The sequence below is a fragment of the Columba livia genome, chromosome 1 (genome assembly GCF_036013475.1).
Source record: "Columba livia isolate bColLiv1 breed racing homer chromosome 1, bColLiv1.pat.W.v2, whole genome shotgun sequence".
Taxonomy (NCBI): Eukaryota; Metazoa; Chordata; class Aves; order Columbiformes; family Columbidae; genus Columba; species Columba livia.
In genome coordinates this window covers 28,028,499-28,049,752 of record NC_088602.1, presented here as the reverse complement: position 1 = coordinate 28,049,752, position 21,254 = coordinate 28,028,499, and the positions used below count along the sequence as shown (strand labels likewise).

General features: G+C 37.1%; 1 protein-coding gene across 3 annotated transcripts in view; it reads left to right on the top strand.

Annotated features, from left to right (window-relative positions):
- The window catches only part of TRPC4 (transient receptor potential cation channel subfamily C member 4), a 152,189-nt gene that overhangs the window by 67,784 nt on the left and 63,151 nt on the right, over window positions 1-21,254 (top strand). For all 3 annotated transcript variants that reach the window (XM_005501865.4, XM_065052368.1, XM_021286884.2), the window contains exon 3: window positions 12,277-12,795. In XM_005501865.4, coding sequence (XP_005501922.2) covers window positions 12,277-12,795 — 519 coding nt within the window. The remainder of the gene's footprint in view (window positions 1-12,276; window positions 12,796-21,254) is intronic.

The window sequence follows — 21,254 nt, the reverse complement described above, 5'->3', positions numbered from 1 at the left end:
CCTATGTCTAGGTACCTGAATCACTCCTTTAGTGGTCACAGTTAAGCCAGATAGCTGAGTTCCCAATAACGTCAGTGAAGAGGTGTTACAGATGGTCTGCTGTCCAAGTGCAAGTGTCTACCATAAGCTAAGAAAAATAGTTTTCTAGACTCTACTGACTACATCAACTGGGGACCCTGCTTGGAGGCTCACATGAAGTGGCAAAGTGAAATGTGAGGCATCCTAGTGGATCTATGAGATGTGTGGGCCTGGCAGTTATGACACAGGATCTGTGAAATACCTCTGCTTGTGTGGAGTGGTGACTGGAGGTCACAGAGGACACCTGTGAGTTTCTGAAATGGTACTAGACACCCACATGGGGGCAACTGAGATGAGCCCTAGTTTTGCACTAGGTGTAACAGGATTTTAAAAAAACTAATTCACATATAGACCATATAATTAGGTGTGTAAATCTAGAGATAAATCCCGTCCTGTAGGTTCATCCACAACCTCTTCTCTCCCTGACAGCATTCAATGCAGACACCCAGGAAAGATTTTAGTAACAGGACCACCAGAGCCTTATAGTTGAACAAAACTTTCAAAGGAAAAGCAGTTCTTGATGGACACAATCTTCCAGGCAATGCAATGCTGCAAAGTGGTCCACTGAAAAATATTTTTGAAGAGCTATTCTAGAGTTCTTCCTTGTCAGTGAGCCACTGTGCTGCAATGCAGTTACCTGAATCTTGCCTGTGGAGATACCTCTTAAATAAGTTGTATGCAAGGAAGAGTAGAATTTGAAAGATTTTTTCAAAGTGAACATCAGTCTTTGAGAGTCAAACATGCAATCATACCTATTAATCTTTAAAATGAATGGTTTTAAAAACATTCAGCCATGGGAAAAATCCTATGAAAATTTAAAAACCAGAAGCATGCCACTGTCAAGAAGCTTGCTCATGTATGGGCCTTAACAGTCCACCATCAACTTTGCTCTTGTCAAATGGCATCCCTTATCAAATTGTTCCGTGAGCAGTGAAATTGATGAAAACTGATTTCTACACAGCTATGTGCATCATTATTGAATTTCCTCTGTTTTTAATGTTACAAATGTTCATCAAAGCTGATGAAATCGTACTATCCTCTGTATGAGTTCTCTTGTACCTAGTAATATTTTGTTGAGCTCACACTCCAGAATTTTCTTCTAGATTTCAATCGCCCATCTCTTTTAGGAAACTTGAAGGAATTTAGTATCTCTGTTATTTCTTCCTGTTAACATTCAGCTGCAACAAGCCCAACAAATTCAAAAGTCGCAATGAAGTGACTGACAGAGTCCATTAATGTGATTACAGAGGTTTACTCTTCTTAGAGGACTAGCAATTTAGCCTGTCAAATTACCAGCTCTTTTCTGGATGGAAGATACACGTCACATATTGTACTGACAGAAGTGTTTTAATTGTCCTATATGCCAGTGCCAAGATCCATTTCTTCCACATCTTCACCCCATATTGGCAGGAGGCAAAATTATTTCCCCTTTCAATTCAGTTACTAAAACAATCCGGAGGGCTAGTAACAAAATATTATCTCAGTTTACAGGCTTGTCACAATGTGTGAGGCTTTCTGGCAGAAAAAAAACAAATCAACCCTGAAATATCCCACATCAAAGCCTTATATTTCATGTTGTGTACTGTCCAGATGCAGCTGGATATTTGCAGGAAAAACAAAAAAGTCTGCTACTATTTTATTTGCTACCAGCTAGCTTTGTGACATTAACTGTAAGTACAAACAAGGTGGCTGACAAAATGAAATTTCTCTTCCCTGCTCATTTAAACCTCTGCTTGTTAAGCCTCTCTTACTACCATGCTTGAGTAAAAATATGATACAGCTGAACATATAATATAAGCTGAGCAAAATAAAATTTCCTTATCCTAAGGCACATTAGGAATACCCCTTTACCCATTCATTACTGGGATGCACCATCTGTATAATATGTGTACAGATCGAGATCTGCAATCAATCAGTAAGCTCAAGTGGAGTACAATGCTAAGATCAGACTAACCTGAAACAAGAACAGTATTAAAGGATTTGAACCAATCCATTCTTCTTGGCAGCAGTTATAAAAACTTCTTTCTAGCAATTTACCCAAAACTACCTCTAGCTGTTTTGTTCCTGATCTTTCACTGCATAGGACAGGTTATAATAATGCACGTCTCTCCCATATCTTCATTGATCTCTCTGTAATGGGAATTCAAAAGGAAAATTTTGATTTCTAGCAATCTTCTATTCTTTACCACTACATTTTCTCAAAACCTCATAAGCAGTAGTATTGTTCTATTGATTCTTACATGCAGGAAGGAACTTAAAAGTGTCTGTTGTTAAGAAATTGAACAGAGATGAGAATATCATTAAGTTGTAATAATATTCAGTTGTCAATTCTTTGCCTCTCAAAGGAAGTTCCATTTTTCACTGTGAATATAGTTGCATGAGCCTTGGTCTCCTCTATCTACTTTAGGAATGAGTCCTTGTTTTCATCTGCGAAAGGTGGAAAACTTATAGTGTGGTCCAAAAACTAGACCTGCTGCTAAATAACAAAACACCAAATAACATGCTAGGAATAGCGTACTAATGAAACAGCTTACTATGACATTTGTCTGCATCCTCTGCAGATTTATTTGGTTTCTATGCCCCTGGCATGCTCTTTTGTATTCCTTTCTCATTATAGTTTGAAAATATATTAAGCGTTTTTCTTTAAGTGTTTTGCAAATTTGCCTGACTCCTACTTTGTTTTTTGAGAGCAGAATCCTTGTAATTTTCTGAGAAACAAAATTTACTTCCCAACCGTGAAGATATCTCAAATTACTTTGCATTTCTAAATAATCACAATCATCTGTAAATATGTTAAGCTAATTCCCACCCTTCCCTCTGAGATGTTTGTATCTCCTAAACAGTTTGCTGGTACGTAGAGAGGCCACTAATCTTTTATTGTTCTTTCTGTAAAAGCTCCTTTTCAAAAACTTTCTCATTCCTTAGACATTGGGATGCCTTTTCTTGTTTCTAGATACATGAAGCTGAGGGAAAAACAAAGGATCCAGCTCAGATTCTAAGAACTCTTTTTCTAACATTTCTCTCAAGACCTCACTGGAGAAACAAGCCAATTTCCTCCTTCCTCCCCAGCTAAATATTGGAGCCATTTTGGAAGAAGTCAAAAAAAAAAGGAAACACATTTTCCACATTTTTCTAATGAGGCCAGAGACACGGGTTCTCTGGAAATGGAATGTCAGACATAAACACCACTAAAATGATTTTGCCTTCATGGACCATTCTGTGTTTGAGAAAAGTATCCAAGCATCCTTTTAAAAACATTCAGCTGGGAAGGACATCTCTAGGTCTACTTTCAATATTCAGGCAGTTACAATATTGGTTTTGCTCATCATGCAAACTATGAGAGAGGCATATATGAGCTTTATTATGATGCAACAGAAATGATTTGAGTTCTCCTTTAATCATTTTCACAATAAGGTCTTTCTTTTCTTTCTTATCTCTCATTTTTTTTGAAAACCATTTTTATTTTCTACTTTCACTGTCCCTGAGTGAAAACAACACTGTTTACTTGTCATTTTTCATTATCAGCACTCAAGCAATGCCAAGAATTCTTACTTGAAATACTCTGCCTACTTCCAAAAAGATAAATGGTGAGAAAACAGGTATGAGTTTCAGAGCTGGAAACAAATTCAAAATATCCTCACAGTCTTTTATTGAGTATCTACTTTTAGGTCATTTCCCACCCTTTCTTCAGCTATTGACATTGTCTGAAGGAAGGGCATATCCATCCAATAATATTGCTCACAGGAAAATATTAATTGAAAATGGCCACTTTTGTGTACAGGCTGTATTTTGGATCAGCTCCCAGAGATATAGGGGGACGGGGAAGAAAAAAGGAAAAAAAAAAGAAGTTTTGAAGCCTTTTGTTATCAGTCACACCCAACATATGCCCCAAATCTATCAAATCAAATATATTTTCTTCTTATTCTATCTGGAAACTGTTATTAATTCATTTTACAGCATTTCCTTTCCATCCTCTGTTTTCTTTTTTCAAATAAAAGAACTCTATACTTTTTCGCACCAGGGAGGATCCTAAAGAAAATAATCGAAAATTCTGCTTATACACACCTAGAAGAAAACATAGACATGAATAGCAGCCTACCAGGATTTGTCAAGAACAAATCTTGTCATAACAATATAATTTTTATTCATGACCAGATAGCAAGCTCTGTATGTTGGGGAAAAGCAGTACATATCATATAGCTTGAGTTTTGTAAGATTTCATAAACTGTCACTCAAAATAGTCTAAGAAAACCACACTCAGAGTAGTTGCCAACAGTACTCAGTGAAATAAGACGAATGAATCCAACAGAGGGATGAAATGAGCAATTCTGCAGGGGTCTATCCCAATCAGTATAATCATTCCTGACATTTAAGATGAAATAGAGGGCATGTTAAATCTGTACACAGCACAAAAATGGAGGGATCACAAGGCTGTTGCAGGACACGATTAGAATTCAGGACTGTTTTGGAAACAGGAAAAATCTTTTGTGTAAAAAATAAAACAGTTCAGTAAGAAAAAGTTTAAGGCTCTAAGTAGAGCAGAAATAATCAACCAACTATATATTGGAATTGAAAATTATTAAGATAACAGTTCTGCAGGGGGGATTAAAACAAAACTAATAGGAAAAGCCTGAACAATATTATATTACTGGACAAAAGTCAATATCATATTGAGTCATATCAAAATGAGCACAGATGATAAGATATATGTGAATTTGTCCTCTGTTATACTCAGAAGTGGTAAGGAATGTGCAGAAAGAAATAACATTCAGAATATTAGGAAATATTACTGATAACGAAAGTCTTAATCAATAAGCGTTAAAAAGAGAGAACTGAAACTATGGAGAAGAAATAATGTAATCTCTGTATCCATGGTTTATAGAACAATACATTGCAGGCTTAAACTTCACAAAAGTAAAACAAATTAAATATCAGGAACGTTGTCTGGAAATGGTGCAACATCCATCCAGCACTGCAGAGCTTCAAGAACAGATTGGTTAAATCTCTGTGGAGACTGATCTAGGTGTTGCTACTGTACTTTGGGTTCAAGAGGGGCAAACAACACCTTCTGACAAGTTTCTTCCCACTGTCCTGTGCATATATTGCTGAATTCTTTTAACGCTCTTTGGCTCAAATGTTGCGCAGATGTGTTAAGTATATACTGTTATTTGTAACATGCAGTTATGCAAGTCATCCTCATTGTTTAGAAAAGTGATGATGGTTTCAGTGAATTACTAAATGCTGTTGTAATTCTTTTTCTTAATATGTAACATTAATGCCATGTGTGCAATGCGGCTGACACAGAGACTGGAAGTCATCAGTCCATGCTGTGACTATTGTGACACACAAATTGATTCAGCTGTAATAGGATAAGCATGAAAAAGCATTGGAAAACCATAGGCTCACATCTTATGGTAAGTGTAAATCATAAAAAAAAAAGACAAAAATGCTGAGGTTTTGAAAACTCAGCTTGTATTTGGAAATGAGAATGAAAATAACTCAAACTTTAAAATTTAACTTCACAAAATTATATAAACACAAAAAGGCAAGCACTGAAACCTCTTTAAATGTGACAGGGATTTTATATTAGCTATGGCAACATCCCTGTTCCTAGTCATGTCCCAGCCAAGCTGAAAGTAAATTTTCAGCAAAATAAATGGGCATGATATTACATAAAACACTCTTCTAACTGAGTGGAAGTTATCCTTCGCTAACAATAGTGCATTAGCATGATATAAGGACATTTAGGCCTGATCCTTTGAAATATTTATGACACATGGTATACACTGAGGAGAGCTGCCAAGGAGGCAAAAATTACAGCTCCCTGCCCAACCAACAGGAGACAGACAAGAAGCAAGCTCAAAAAAGTGTATCCAACTGGGAAAAGAGGCAGAAAGAGTTGGTCTGCCTAGGAAACCTAGAGTTAGTAGCAAAACTGGTAACAAAACCCATGTCCTGAGGTCCATTTAAGTTGTCCAGCTGTTAATGCCCTAAGTCATATTTATGTGTTTTCTTCCCCTCGAGGAATTCTCCACTTTTTTCATTCATAGCATCATTTGGAATCTGACAAACGATACTTCCAGCTAAAAGCTGGAGCCAAAAGAAACCTTCCCACCACAAAATCTCAACTTGTGGTTATGATTTCATTTTGGCTAGTCAGTTCTTTCTTTTTGATGCGAACCACATCCTATACTTTAGCACAAGAGGGAGGTTTTATGGCCTATTTGTCTAACATTTAGAATTTTAAATTGACTTCTTAATATATTTTATATGAGAACCAACATTTTAATTTTTAAGCACACTTAATTTAAGAGTCAATATTTTATTTAAGACTCAAAAAGATAAACATCACTTAACCTCAAATATGTACTGACCCATTTTTATCATCTCTGATGCTTGTGGTTAAACTCCAGAGAAAAGAAATCTGGAATATGAGCATTAAACACCTTGAAAGGATTAAGCTGAATCATGGGTGTGAAAATGTTAAAGGGCAAAATTTGTAACAAAATCTTATCTGCTGGACTTAACCAGCATTTCAGATGTTTGCTTAGCATTCAGAGTGTGCATTCTTAAGAAGTTACAATATTTCTTAAAAATCTCATTACACGTTCATACATTCACATTTAGTCATTAGACTGTTGTCAGTTAACTTGCAGTGCCTTAAAGGGTGAGGCTTTGGGGATACATCTGTTTCCTGCAAAAAAAAAAAAAAAATAGATGTGGAGGCAGAATATTATAAAAGGAAAGAAAATGCTTCAGTAGCATCTAAGAGTATGGTACTTGCCTTTAGGAAATGTAATGAGTCCAAGGGCAATAAACAAGTTGAACCCTTTCCGGGCAGCGCAGGGAAAGCTGCCTATGGAAAGTAGAAAATGACAATATAGGACAGGGGTGTTGCATGGCTGGTATCACACACACTGCTCTGAAGTGATGCTGTCCCAGAGTTCAGCTTAACAACTTCCATCCACTTGCCTGCCTTAAATACTCGATGACCAAACAACATGCCAGCTGTGCAAACTGGGACAGGGAAAAGGACTTTTGTCCATATCTGGGGCCACCATTGCAGGTCTGCAGTTTGTGTCATCTTGATAGCTTCAGCACAGCTTTCAGGATAGGCTGTACAGATCCCTTCAGTGGTGTGACAACTGAATTCAATTTATTTTGAAGTTGTGTCTTCAGGGTATTCAAGTTATCTGGCAGTTTATCAGTGACTTAGTGCATGTGAAAGGAGTTGGGGCAGGAGGATTTTTTTTAATCCTTCCTGATGGAACTGCTTCTGTCATCTTACTCAGGATGTATTTCAGCTGATATCATAATATCAAAGCAAATAAGAGAAAACTCAACAAACCAGAATATAAACCAGAAAACTGTATATCCATAGTGATAACTTGTATGTCATTGGCTGTACTGAAATGTAGAGTTCAGCATTTTCAAGGTGTTTGGATGATGAGCGCTATAGAGCAATAGTGCTGAAGCAACTGATGAGACCAATTACACACTTTTATAATATTAATTTCCCCATATAATGTGGTACTGCATGAGATTACATATGTATTCATCTTGTTATCCATCATATATCCTTTTTTTATTTGCTTTTGGTTTTTCCTCCGATTGTCCTGTCATTATTGACATGACTCAGAGATTTATTCACATAACTACTTGAAGCCTTTGCACGCTTTGGTCTCCTTTACGAGCAAAAGGCAAAATAATTGTAAATAAGTAAATAAAGACAAGAACTAGGCAAGCTTTCCATTTGCCCAAGGAAATAGGTTGCTTTACATAGATTGCAAGCTCTTGCACTTAAAAAGTATGTAAATGGGCACTGCAGTTTTCAGTCTCTCTGTTAAGATATTGCAGCACTGAGAGCCTTTATGAGAAATCTAGATGCAAAAATGGATGCACACAGGGTTTCTGTTCCTCCTTTTCCAAATTGACTGTTTTCTGCTTCCTGGATATCTAAGAGATCATCAACAATTGGCCTCTCTACTTTGATGTCATAGGGACACAAAATGTCTCACACCTAACTGGCATTAATTTAGCCTAGATTTCTCTTTCTGTCATAGCAAATGGGCTTCTCTTCAAACAGAACATACAGGGAACTTATATTGAAGAGGGCTGATCCAATTGGCATCTAAAAAAAATTATTAGATATCTAAATTGGACTGACTCATTCCTACTCATAGTAAGTGCAGGAAGAAGGACTGCAACAGAAAATCTCATGTCTTTGAGCACTGAAGTGTATAGACTTCAAGCTATGTTTTCTTCTTTTCTGTTTTCTTTCTGGCTACTCATCCTCATACAGATATGCATATAAGTATACAAAATCACTAAACCCCTTTGCTCAGCCCTATAAATAGTGTTGAAGTAGAAAAATTTAAAGAAAATATAAGAAGGCAAAAATGGTTTGACTTTTCTAAGTTTAAGCAGCCTCACAGCTGACATACTGACTCAGAAGTGTACAACATATTTACACCACTGCTAAGCTCTGGGAAGTCACAGTCACAGTCAGTGACTGTAAGACTAGTAGCTTTCCATCCTCCCAGGATTTAAGGAAGATTCATGTGTTTTTTTTGAGTGTTCTATCAAAGATGTATATTGTGTGGCTGGTATCTGTGTGTGCTGGTTATTTGTTTTGGCTTCTTTAAAGAGAATTATTTTTTCAGTAGTTCAAAAGTAAAATTCATCGTAAGTCTGGTGATTTCAGAGCAAGCTCTCTGGGTCAGCATTTAAATACTAAAATATTCTGAGTGCCATGAGAGCACTTAGAACTTCAGAAGATAAGTACTTCATTATGCTGCAGATGAGGGAATAATTTGACCTTATTGCTTTGGCATTCTGTATATCTTTGGTTTAAATGAGTAGGAAATCTTAAAATAGGAGGTAAAGGGTCAGGAGTTAAACTCATGTGGTAATTAAACTTGCAGTCTTAGGGTTTGCCATTTAAGTTTAAATGTTTCCATGAGTTAAGGCTGAAATTATTTAATGCACACTTCTATATTTGGGTAAATTCTGATAGTACGAATTCCAAAATGTTGGCATTAGCCTTGTAGCTGAGTTACCTTAAGATGAATGGTTTTGATATACTATCAGAAAAACAGCTTTTGAGGTAATGGACCCCATGTACAAGTCAATCATTATAATGTCATGTTGTTTGATGCCGTGTCTCTCTTAATTTTTCAGAGAAGATTGCGGTTAAGATAGTCTTCAGTTCTGGCAGGTCTTGAAGCAAATATTAGCTTAGTACTGTCAGAAATTACAAAGATAATGACATGCTAAATGACAGAGGAATACTCTGAGCAGTCAGTGAGTTTGGAGTTTTAGCTTTGTATCCTTTGTATCCTGAGTTTTCTGCCCTTCCAGCTCTTTGTTCCCTGGCACCCTGACCTTGGGAGTGAGGGGCGTCTCACTAGTTGTGGCAGACACTGTCAGAGAACGACACATCCATCCTTGTAAAACTCCTTTTCAGACCTATGATAGCCCAAAAGCTCGCTTCTACTAATGCAAAGTTTGAGTCTCTACTGCCATTTTCTTCTCTTTCTCGCCTCAAAAGCATTGACCACAGTTGCAGCTTAGAAAGCAGGAAAAGTGTGTGTGTGCATGTGTGCTCTCTTTTTTTCTATATAATATGTAAGTAAAAGAGAAGATAAATCTAAGACTACAATAACCAGTGAGGTCAGGGTTTGGAAATGGGTCTAATTTTCCCTACTGATGTTACAGCCAGATGAGAAAACAGGTGCAGATTTCAAGCCCCAGTCCACACAGGACAGGAATAGTGGAACAAAATATGGGCTTCCCCAGGAGGGCTCAGGACAGTGTTCAGCCTAGAGGTGAGCGATGACCAGAAGTGCCCTGGAGGCTTTGAGCTTTGGAAGAGACCTGAGAGACCAGTGTGGACATAGCTGGAGAGTCCTCTGAGGAAAAGTATGGCCAGTTGCTTTTTCTTGTCCTGACCACAGCTGAGACTGGGCACAGCCCACAGACCTTTTGCTTGCTCTTGTACCTGAGTGTCCACCACAGCCATATGTAACTTCAGTATATTGTCAGATGGGTTCCTTACCTCTTGAGTAATTTTAAAACCACCTCTCTGTATGCCTGCACACACTACATGAAGGCATTACTTTTTGTTTGTACCTCAGAATAAAGAAGAGGAAAGCAGAAGAGAACTAGCTCAGGAGCTGCTCAGTTCACAATCCCTGGCTGTAGGCTTCTCCCATAAGCCTGTGAGGAGCACAGTGAGGACGGCTGCTCCCTCTGCATGGGGTGGTGAGGGTGGGTGGGCTGGCTCAGGCATCCCACAGCTCTGCTCTGACAGGGACTCTGTGCCAGCCTTACCCAGTGCCAAGCCAAGCGTCCACGTTTGTGTGCGTGGGAAGGGAGAGAAGGGATTTCCGCCTGTTGACTCCGCATTCCTTCTCAGACTCCAGCACAGTTTCTCGAGGTCAGAAATACGCTATGGCCAGGCAGGAATTGTTTCCCTAGGGATGTGTGATTACAATACCGAATGCTGGATCTCCAGTCTTGACTTTCCACCCTATTTTACATGAATAAGTGGCCACCTCCCAAAGTAATTCTCTTATTCAGCTAATTAGTGCTTTGGACCTCTTTTACAGCCCACACACATAGCAGCTCTTATACATGGACACAGTCCCATTGAACAAACATGATTTGTTTTACATGGAGAACAGTTTAAAAATGTACAAAATACACAGTGTCTTCATTAGAAAGAGGGAGAAAAAAAAAATCCATGATCATTTTATTTATGGCTTTAGATTCACTTTTCACTTAATGTCATTCTAGTTTTCTTTTCCACTGATTCTGTGCATGTCTGTGCACTTCTTTCCTTCTCAAGACTCTAAATATAGCTTATTTCAACTTGTTCGTACACTGTTCTCACATGCTTTACCTGTTTTCTATTAGCGTCTCTTCTGAGATATTTGTGGTTTTTCCACTTTGCACTGAGGTCACTCTGCTGTCATAAGACTTCTATCAAGCATCTTTTCCTCCCTCCAGTGGCCATCTGTTTCTCTAACCTACAGATAACTTGTAGTCAAATGTTTTCCCTTTTTCTTCCTCGTAAAGGAGCATCACTCAAAACACGCTGCTGATGTGGACTGACTTTGTACTTGGTTATTGAGCCACAGACCAAAAGCAGTCTCTAAGTGATGCTGCCACTGCCAGTTTTTATAATCGGCATTGGTTAATTACACTTATATGACTTCATCATACCAGTCTAATGAGCTGTCTTGATCTGAAAAATGCTTTAGAGTCTGGTATTGTAAAGTAAAGAAACAATCTTAAAATGAAAGATCTTACAGTCTTCTGGTAAAATATAGAAATACATCAGGAGACTGAAAGTACAGACATGCACACCAGTAGAGGTTTTACAAATCCTCTTCTACTGTTTCCTCTTTCGAGACCTATGCTACCAACTCTCCTATGTTCCTCTAAAGAGAGTATGCTTGTTTGCACATGTGAATGTAGAATTGAGCCTTAAGACATTTAGCTCTTTGCACAAGGTATCTTTGTTACTCTACACAGTCATATTTCCAACCTTCTCTTTAAGAAAAAATATTTTATTTCTCATTTGCTTGCCCAATTTATCTTATAACTCTAACTTGTCTGTGTCCTATTCACTCCTTCCTTCAGTTAATTAGTTATGTCCCCATGATTCTGTCTTCCCTGCAAAACTGAGATTAACCAGTGAGAGATGAAGCATTTCTGTCTTGCTCACAGCTGGCACTTCAAGGGACCCAACGGGAGTCTTTATGTCTGACTCTTCCTTGTTTATCTAATCATTTGCTCTAATGAATCGTTTGCCCATGGGCTGTTTATATACAAACAGGTTTTATGAAAAATCACACCCTTTTTATAGCAATGTATTTAGTTGAAAGAGACTATCTTAGATAATTGAGTTGTTAGGTTTAAAGTGTTTCCTTCAAGTCTGGCCAGAAGCAAAGATCCAGCAGTAAGTGTACTACCTGGTAAAATAACACCCTGTTTATAGCAATTTATTAACTGAAGAGAGGTCATCTTGGCTAATTTAATTGTTGTGTTTAATGTGTTTCCTTCAAGTCTGGCCAGAAGCAAAGATCCATCAGTAAATGTACTGCCTGGTTAACTATTCATAGCTTAATTTTCTGTAGCTCCTGTTCAATGAAGAGGCCTGTAAGGGGGTTTGCCTTTTTTTTTTTTCCCCAGGTGCCACCAGTGCTTCTGGACAAGCAGTTTTCAGAATTCACACCAGATATCACACCCATTATTCTGGCTGCCCACACCAACAATTATGAAATCATCAAGCTCCTTGTGCAGAAAGGTGTCTCCGTGCCCAGGCCACATGAGGTTCGCTGTAACTGTGTCGAATGTGTCTCCAGTTCGGATGTGGACAGCCTCCGCCACTCTCGATCCAGACTCAATATCTACAAGGCTCTGGCAAGCCCATCATTGATTGCTTTGTCCAGTGAGGATCCTTTCCTTACCGCTTTTCAACTGAGCTGGGAGCTGCAGGAGCTGAGTAAAGTCGAAAATGAATTTAAGTCGGAGTATGAGGAACTGTCACGGCAATGCAAGCAATTTGCAAAAGATCTCCTGGATCAGACACGGAGTTCCAGGGAATTGGAAATTATTCTTAATTACAGAGATGATAATAGCTTGATAGAAGAACAAAGTGGTAATGATCTTGCAAGACTGAAACTGGCAATTAAGTACCGTCAAAAAGAGGTGAGTGTGCTGGAGAATATTTAAGCATATTTAGTAATAGTAATGTGGCAGATAATAGCCTGAAATATATTCTTTTAACTAAGACAAATTGCTGCTTATCTCTCTTTGTTCTACAGGGTCTCCTCTTTTTCTTTTTTTATTTTTAATTAGGTGAATTTGGATAGCTGTTGTAGTTTGGTAGTATCAGAATTTAAAATGTTCTGTTATAGCACAGATCCAAAGAAACTTTTTTCCTTTTACACCTCCAGTAGTTGTGCTCTGAGGAGTTCTTCAATAATAGGATGAGAAATATATACAGCACACTTCAAACGAGCTTTAATAGTTTCCAACAATGGCCACTATATATTTAAACACCTATAAAATAGTACAGGTATCTCTATAGAGAGGCTTCTTTGAAAAATAGCTATTATAAATAGATAATGAAACATTAGATTAATTGCAATGCATGACTCTTTAAAATTTGACATTCAGATTATTTTTCTTAAAGAATCCAAAATGGAGATACCTGGGCATTTGTCTCCATGGCAGTTAAAAATTAATGAGTTTGCTTCAATTATACAAATATTAAATTGTAATCAGAGGTTATCTACATTTCTTTAAAAAATACTAGAGTTGGTATATGCATGCTATATTTCCAAAATTTCACTTGATCCCTGCTCATCATCATGTCAGAATGTGTTTTATCATCTCATTTGGAACCTGTGCATCCAAAATCAGCTGAACTGTGTGTATAGGCAAGACAAATGCTGTATATAATTAAATGTTACTTATTCATATAAAGTATAGCAAACTCTTAAGAAACCTCTGTGTTCTATTGAACTAGTCTATCTATCATTGCTAAATCCCTGTTCAGCGAAATATACTAGTAAATGCATTAATGTATTAAGTATGTGAGAAATGCTTGAAGGAACAGTAACCAAACACGTAATGAATCTGTTGTCCATTTGAAATACAATTTAGTAATGCTAAGAAGCTATCATGAAGGTAGGGATCTACTGAAAAAAAGAATCTCAATTGGTCTCTGAATTCATAAGTCTTCTAATAAGCAATTTTTCCTTCAGGAAATGTGTTACATGATTTTGTATTTGATAGCATAATGTTTTAGATGACATGTTATATGCCTTCATCAATTATTTTCAGGTGGTACTATTTCAGACTTTTCTTAACAACTACTATTTATCTTTCTTGAAATGTCAATCCTGTCCTATAGTCATTGAAGAAATTCTAGCTTGGACTTCTGCTTTCCCTAGGATTAATGCATTGAAATAAAATTCTAACCTTTAAAAACAAAACCTAAATTGAAAGCCTGAATTTTCTTAATTTGAAACAGAGATAGTGACAGATATCTGTAGGGTGAAACGTATTTTATAGTTGCATCAGATTCTGATGCCTAATTAAACTGCAGTAATACAGCTGATCACACTTCATTGATTGTTCATAATAGCAAACGTTAAAGCAATACTGATTTAGTGCAACAATTCAAAATCAGTGGATCTGTTATATTTTAAATATATTTTTTGTTTCTGAAAATATTTCACACTATCCTTATGATTTGAGTCTCCCTGAAATAAAATCGAGTTTTATCAGATTATTTCGCTGCATTGCTAAATGTGTTCCATACTAGATGTTGGAGTAAATACTACACCCCATAACTGATCAGTCATTTTATTTCTAGTGATTACAACAGTATTCTGGTAGGTACAGCTCCAAGTTTAAGGAACTTACCTCAGGCATAAAAAAAAAATCCTTGGATTCTGGATGTCCTGGTGCATATAGATCTTAATGAAAATATATCAGATGCGTCTTTCTATTTCTTTCTTATTTTTAAAATGGCAGGAAAAGAGTCCATTAATGTGTTCCTTTGGATTTAACCTGTATAAAATACTAGTTTGAGGTGATGCATCTGCTTCCTCTGCCCTGTCTATCTCAACCACCAAGAGTCAGTTCTCCACCAAAGACTTTTCTATTATGACAGGAGCAAACATAGATCTGTGGGTTTTTGATGCAATTAGTTCTAGTTATTGTATTTCTTTCTCTTAACTTGCCTGCTGTCCCTCAAAATATTAATACTTACTATTATTAATATTAATAATTGGCTTTATTAATATTAACATTAGTAACAAAGAACACAACCCCAAACTCCACAACAAAACAGCAAAACAGATAAGATATATTGTCTTCCTCTCTTACCACCCATGCCTCACATCTCAACTCTTGTTCATGCTATTACCAAAGGACATTGTAATGCTAAGGCTGAGGTCAAAGCTCCATGAGTAAGCAATCTGATCTGGTTGTTCAGAACATCCAGTCTAAGTCCAGAAATTGCAGCTAAACATAACAAAATAATGAAGAATGAGGACAAGTAGAATAAGAACCTGTATCCTTTTCCATTGCTTTTATAAATAATTGCTCAGGAGTTAAAGATTACTTTTCTTTTTTTCTTTCAAGTTGGAAATAACACCAAAAATTATTAACAATAATTCCTCCTGGCCTTAATGAGCAAGTGAGTGTGAAATGCATTAGAATTAAATATTGTAAGGGACTGGAATAGGCTTTGAATAATGTAACTTGGTTTAAACTCAAAGACACAAGATTGGGCAGGAACAGCGGATTGAGGGTACTTGTAGGAAAAGCCAACAAGTGGATGAAGAATAATTTTCATTATGTAAAGAAAGGAAAAATGACAAACATGAGAAAATATCATTATTGAACTGGGAGTTGTTGTGGAGCTTCAAAATTACATAGTGTTTGATCAAATGCAGCTCTAGAAATACCTTGTAATGAACAGAAAAAGGCTCTTAAAAGTGAAGTGATTAAGCAGGGCTTGGTGTAGTGGTTTGCAAGATCCAGGTACCAACTCTGTATTATGATCAGTGGAAATGAAGAAAGCACATTCATTCTCAGAGCTCTCTGCATTGTTCATGGTCACCAGATTATCCCTGAAGTGGACCTTATCCACAAGCCCAAAAGTTTATGTCAATTGGATTTGAGGCTCTCCACAGTGAAAGGTGTTTATTTTCTGCATTTCCATCCCTTTTGAACTTGCCATAATACTGTGATCCTTATTCATGTACTGTGAAAAAGCATCTCAGTGGCATCAATTCTCAGTCCATGGAGTCACATCAGAGGGAACCTGCTATGTATTGCCAAGGAAGAAACTTCCCTGATAAAACCATCTGTCTTCTTTCATAACTAATGAGACTGAGAAAGATTTATATTTTCAAGTTTACACTGCAGAATAATATCTGTTCTGAGTTAGGTGGCAGAACCAGACAGCTTCTGCCAGCAGGTATGTTTTGCGTGCTTACCCACAATTTATTTTTTAGGCATAGCACATGTGACAGATACCCAAGGTACCATTTTTGTCTGTTCATTTTGCACCACTGATGCTGTTTGATTATAAGAAAAGATGTTGCTGATGCTTATGGTACGCGTTTCTGACACCTACTGCTGTCTGGGCTACAACCACCAGCAGACAAGATAGATTCCCTGAAGTCATTCAGCCAGTTTGCACTGTTTTCTAATGATCTACTGCATAATATTATCTCAGCTAAGGGAGAGTTTGAATTTTATGAAGGCTGAAACAATTTCATTGTTCTAGATTCTAAGCACGCAATGAGCAATGAGAAATAGTTTCCTATTTTCCTGAACCAAATAAAAATGCTATCCGATTCAACTGCAGTTTCATTCAAGGATGTAGAAGGGAAATCCTTGATTCTTTATGATTCACAAGCAGAAGTTGTTCTACCTGTAATAATTATAATATGTCATTCTGAGCTTAAGTAATTTGAAAAACCCTGATGCAACAGTGCAATTAAATAACAGAGAATAGTAGCAATCTGTAATAATTAGTAGGCAGTCATCTTTGCCACTAACTGCAAAATGCATGTTCTGTCTCACATATATTAAGATATTTTAAACAGAGAAATCACAGCAAAACCTCAGTGTCTCTCACACTTCAGTTAGCTTTGTTTTAGTTTTGGTTCTGTTTAGGCCTTATACGTATATCTGCACATATGTGATAGAGTGCTTACTAATTTTTCCCATATATGTGAAATAAAGAAGGGAGGAGGGAGATTAATAGATTGAATAAATATCCTCTGGTTTCATATTAAGTTTAATTAGTGCAGTTTAAGTAGTTGTACTAGTAATTTATATGTCTCATCTTGCTGCATACTAACTGGCCCATGTCATTTGATCTACAGCTGTATAAGCTCAAACATAGGAGCATGGTGAGGTTATAATTATTGGCAGTATTGTTTCATTTTGCTTTGTTATTAGTCATTCTGATATAAACACAGAGGAAATATGAATTTTGAAGTATATAGCTCTTAACCTTTTCACTTTCCAATGAAAAAAGACTATCCATTTTGTTTTGTTTTCCTTTTCCATTCCTAGTTTACTCTGGTCATCTTTCACTTCCTCTGTAAGTACAAGATCATTGGAAAATGTGCAATACTTTATATTAGCCGGATGTAAAGTAGGTTAAATTCTGCACATTTCAGTTTGACGATCTTGAAACATTTTAATAAGCTTTTTTTCTGCCTTAATCTTTAAAATCTAAAGTAAATACATAGTTATAACATCCATGCGTGATTAAGTATCATGTTGAGGTGTAGATAAAGACACAAGAACAAATTTGTTAGAAGATGTATTCAGGAAGGATATTTTTCCTGATCCTGAATTAACTTTTTTAAAGGTTTGATTTAAAACATAAAACCATTTCTCCATTTTCATTTCTCTTTTCTTTAAATTTCTATAGAGCTGAATAATCAATGTTTACCAAAATTTCAGCTGCTTAACTACTAAAATGCCTCTAGTTGGTTTTCTAACAGTTCCCACTTCCCAGGTTGATTTTCTGAGTTGTTAGAACCTGCAGAGCCTCAACTGGCAAAGACGCAGAGAAAGAATAAAAGAGGGAGTGGATTTTAGCATTTAGGTTTAACAGGAATACAGGCTTTATTAATAAGATTTTCAGGGAAATCAGCTTCAGAATAGTTTCCACACTTATTTGCAGGTAGACAGGAAGTGAGACAGGACTCCCTCACACAGGAAAAACATCGTGAGTCAACTGTTTTCAACTTAAACCTGTGTGTTTCCATAAAACACCCAGCAAAGACTACTGATGTGAGCAATATCACTAAATAATTTATTGGTTAATTAATTATTAAATACAATAATATGATATTCACATTTCATAGATCAATTCTTTTCTAGGAAATTGGTACTGCAGGATAAAAATGTTTTACTGATAATAAAAGCCATCTGTTTGCTCCTGCTCAAAAGAGGACTTTTAAAAATGAAATAATCAGTTCTTCAGTAGTTTTCTATGCAAAATACATCCTCAGTGAAATGGAAATGTTTCACAATTATGTCACAAATTCAGTGAAATTTTAAATGAAAACATTTCAAATCTGTCATTTCATGTTGATGTCTAAACACTTCATTTCACTAAGACATTTTGTTTGAGTGCAGTTTCTTTTTACTTCACTTGGACTTCGACATTTTTAACAATGTGATGCTTATACCTAATATCCATATCATAGTATTATACAAAGTAGTAAAAATATGATAGAAAGCAAAAATTATCCCTTATCAAAACTGCATATCTCAACAATGCCTAACGAAAATAATTTTGAAGTACTGAAATGAGAAGTTTCCATTTTCTTAGTAATGCGCTTTAACATTTAAACTGCCATTCTATTGGAAACATTGGCTTTTTACTCAAGTATCAGATACAAAATATGTCAGGAAATGCTGGAAATTTCTGTAGAGCTCCTCTGGCAGCAATACAGTTTTAGAGTCTAATTCAAGTTTTCTGACTGTCTCAGAGAGTAGAATTTCCTTTGGAAACACATATTGATCTTGAGTAATTTTAGTAGCTGTTATAATTAATGTCTTATTAAAATTCTTTCAGATACAAAGGCCTGAATTATTGGCTCTTCAAGCACGAATGGCTTTGGAAACAGAACATCTAAGAATTATCCTATATCTTAAAAAACACACACACCTGAAAGATAAACAGAAACACAGCACTCATGTGTTAGCAGGTCACTGTGTGTGGGGGTACTTGTCAAAAGACTGGGAAGGTTCAGTCAGAAGTCTCCATGTAAAAAATAACAAAACCCCACAAAAAAAGAGACTCTGATAATATTTGGACATTTTTAACACCAATGGAAGATGTGTTTAGTCTATGAATCCCGTAACTGAGAGGAGTGATGTATGCACATTTGGGTCTGTGTCTCCAAAAGACCCACTTCTGCAAACTCTCAGTCATAGTATTCAAAAAGTTTAATAAACATTTTTCCAAGTAAGAGCCAGGTACTCTTAAAACGGGTCATATGTTTGCTTTGTAAATCATGTAAAATTCTCTGTGTTTATAGATAAAGACTCCACAGATTGTTAAATAGCATAAATTATGTGTCTTATCTGCTACAAATACTTAAAGTCTTAGTGTAACTGGTTATCTATTACCTCAGAACTGAATGAAGTGCAGGTGTCCCTATGGAAGCTGTACTTATTGCTGCTAGAAAAAAATGTTCTTTAATCACAGGGTGGGAGCGCATCTGCTTAATACAACATTAAATTGTGTCTACATTTTAAAAAACGTAGTGAAGTAATCCTCCTAAAGTATGTGAGTAAGTTCCTTATACAGTCAAAAGACAGAGGTATGCGCAGAGGGAGATCGTGTCTGCTCAAGATAAGACATCTACATTCACTCCAGAGACATGTCTCTCTGTTCCCTTGGCTGGCTAAGGAAACAGGGCACTTCAATTAGAAAAATTACTTCAGTAGGCATTGAAAATGTAGATGTAAGTTAGATAACTTACTGCGTCAACTTCAATCTCTACCCTGTGGTAACAGAGATTTCAGATTCTGAAGGCTCAGAGCTCACGGTAAGGGAAAATGAATCTCAGGACTAACTTTTAATGATGTCTCAGAAGGCATCAATAACCTTTGAATGCTGTATGCTGCACACAAGTTGCAAACCTCTCATCACAGTTCTGGTTAAACTATTCATGAACTGACACCAACGTCTTTTTATTTCAAGTGCGTGCTAGAAGTAATTAATTCAAAGAGGAGGAGACTTGCTGTTAATAAGGTAAAGTGGAAATCTCTCATTTCAGTTCCTTTTCTGCATCTTCCTTAAAAGAAATGTTGCTGGGTTGTCTGCCTCAAGAAGGGAAAACCAGTAGTGCACAACTTTTCTGTTAGGATGTGACCGATGGCAATAGAAGTTGGCTTTTGGTTTGAAGGAGTCGCTACTAATGCACCTACAAGCTTTCCTACAAACTTGGGTAGATTTAGCACTGTGAGTTTATTTTTCTACTTGCACTAACAAAACATCCATTAACAAACAAAATATTAGAGAAAAAAAATATTTAATGAGGTGAATAAAGAAGGTAGTGCACAGGATTTCATTGTGACTGTAAATGTATAAGAAGTTTAAAGCACTCTTTCCTCTCTCCATATACTTACTGAGGATCTGTCTGTTCTTCCTCCCACTCCTACAGGAGCACCTAATCCACAGCTTAAGTTGGTTAGTTTTGCTGAGTGATAAGCCCTAGACTGAGCTGTGGTGGGATTTGCATCTGCTGGTTGCCTCCACTCCTTCCATGGCCTCCATCAGCCATTCCTGAACTGTCTCTACCCCTTCCCTTGTGCAGCTCCTCCTTCCTGCTCCCCACACCTTCTGCTCTGGCTGCACCAGCAGCTGTGCTTCACTCCACTCCTCACTGCAAATCATTTTGGCAAAGTCCAAGAGCATCAAAATATTTGCATTGTGCTAATTCTAGTAATTGCTCTTGTAGCATGAAGAGCTCATGCAGACATCTAACTTGTAGAGGAGTATTTAACTCCTTTCTATTTTTAATGTTTCTTAGCTCCCAGGACACTCTTAAGCAGACCCTCTTCTCTCATATCTATAGAATCACAGAATCAGAATCATAGAATGGTTGGAAGGGACCTTAAAGATCATCTGGTTCCAACCCCACTGCCATGGGCAGGGATACACCTTCCATTAGACCAGGTTGTGCAAAGCCCCATCCAGCCTGGCCTTGAACACTTCCAGAGATGATCCGTTCACAGCCTCTCTGGGAAACCTGTTCCATTTTCTTGTATCTAATCTAAATCTGCCGTCGTTCAGTTTAAAGAAAACCATTACCCCTTGTCCTATCACTACATGCCCCTGTAAAAAAGTCCCTTTCCAGCTTTCTTGCAGCCCCCCTTTGGGTACTGGAAGACTGCTATAAGGCCTCCCCAGAGCCTTCTCTTCTCCAGTCTGAATAACCTCAACTGTCTCAGCCTGTCTTCATAGGAGAGATGCTCCAGCCCTCTGATAGTCTTTGTGGCCTCCTCTGGACTTGCTCCAACAAGTTAATGTCCTTCTTATGTTGCGGGCCCTAGAGCTGGCTGCAGTATTCCAGGTGGGGTGTCACCAGAGTGGATTCCCTTGTGAT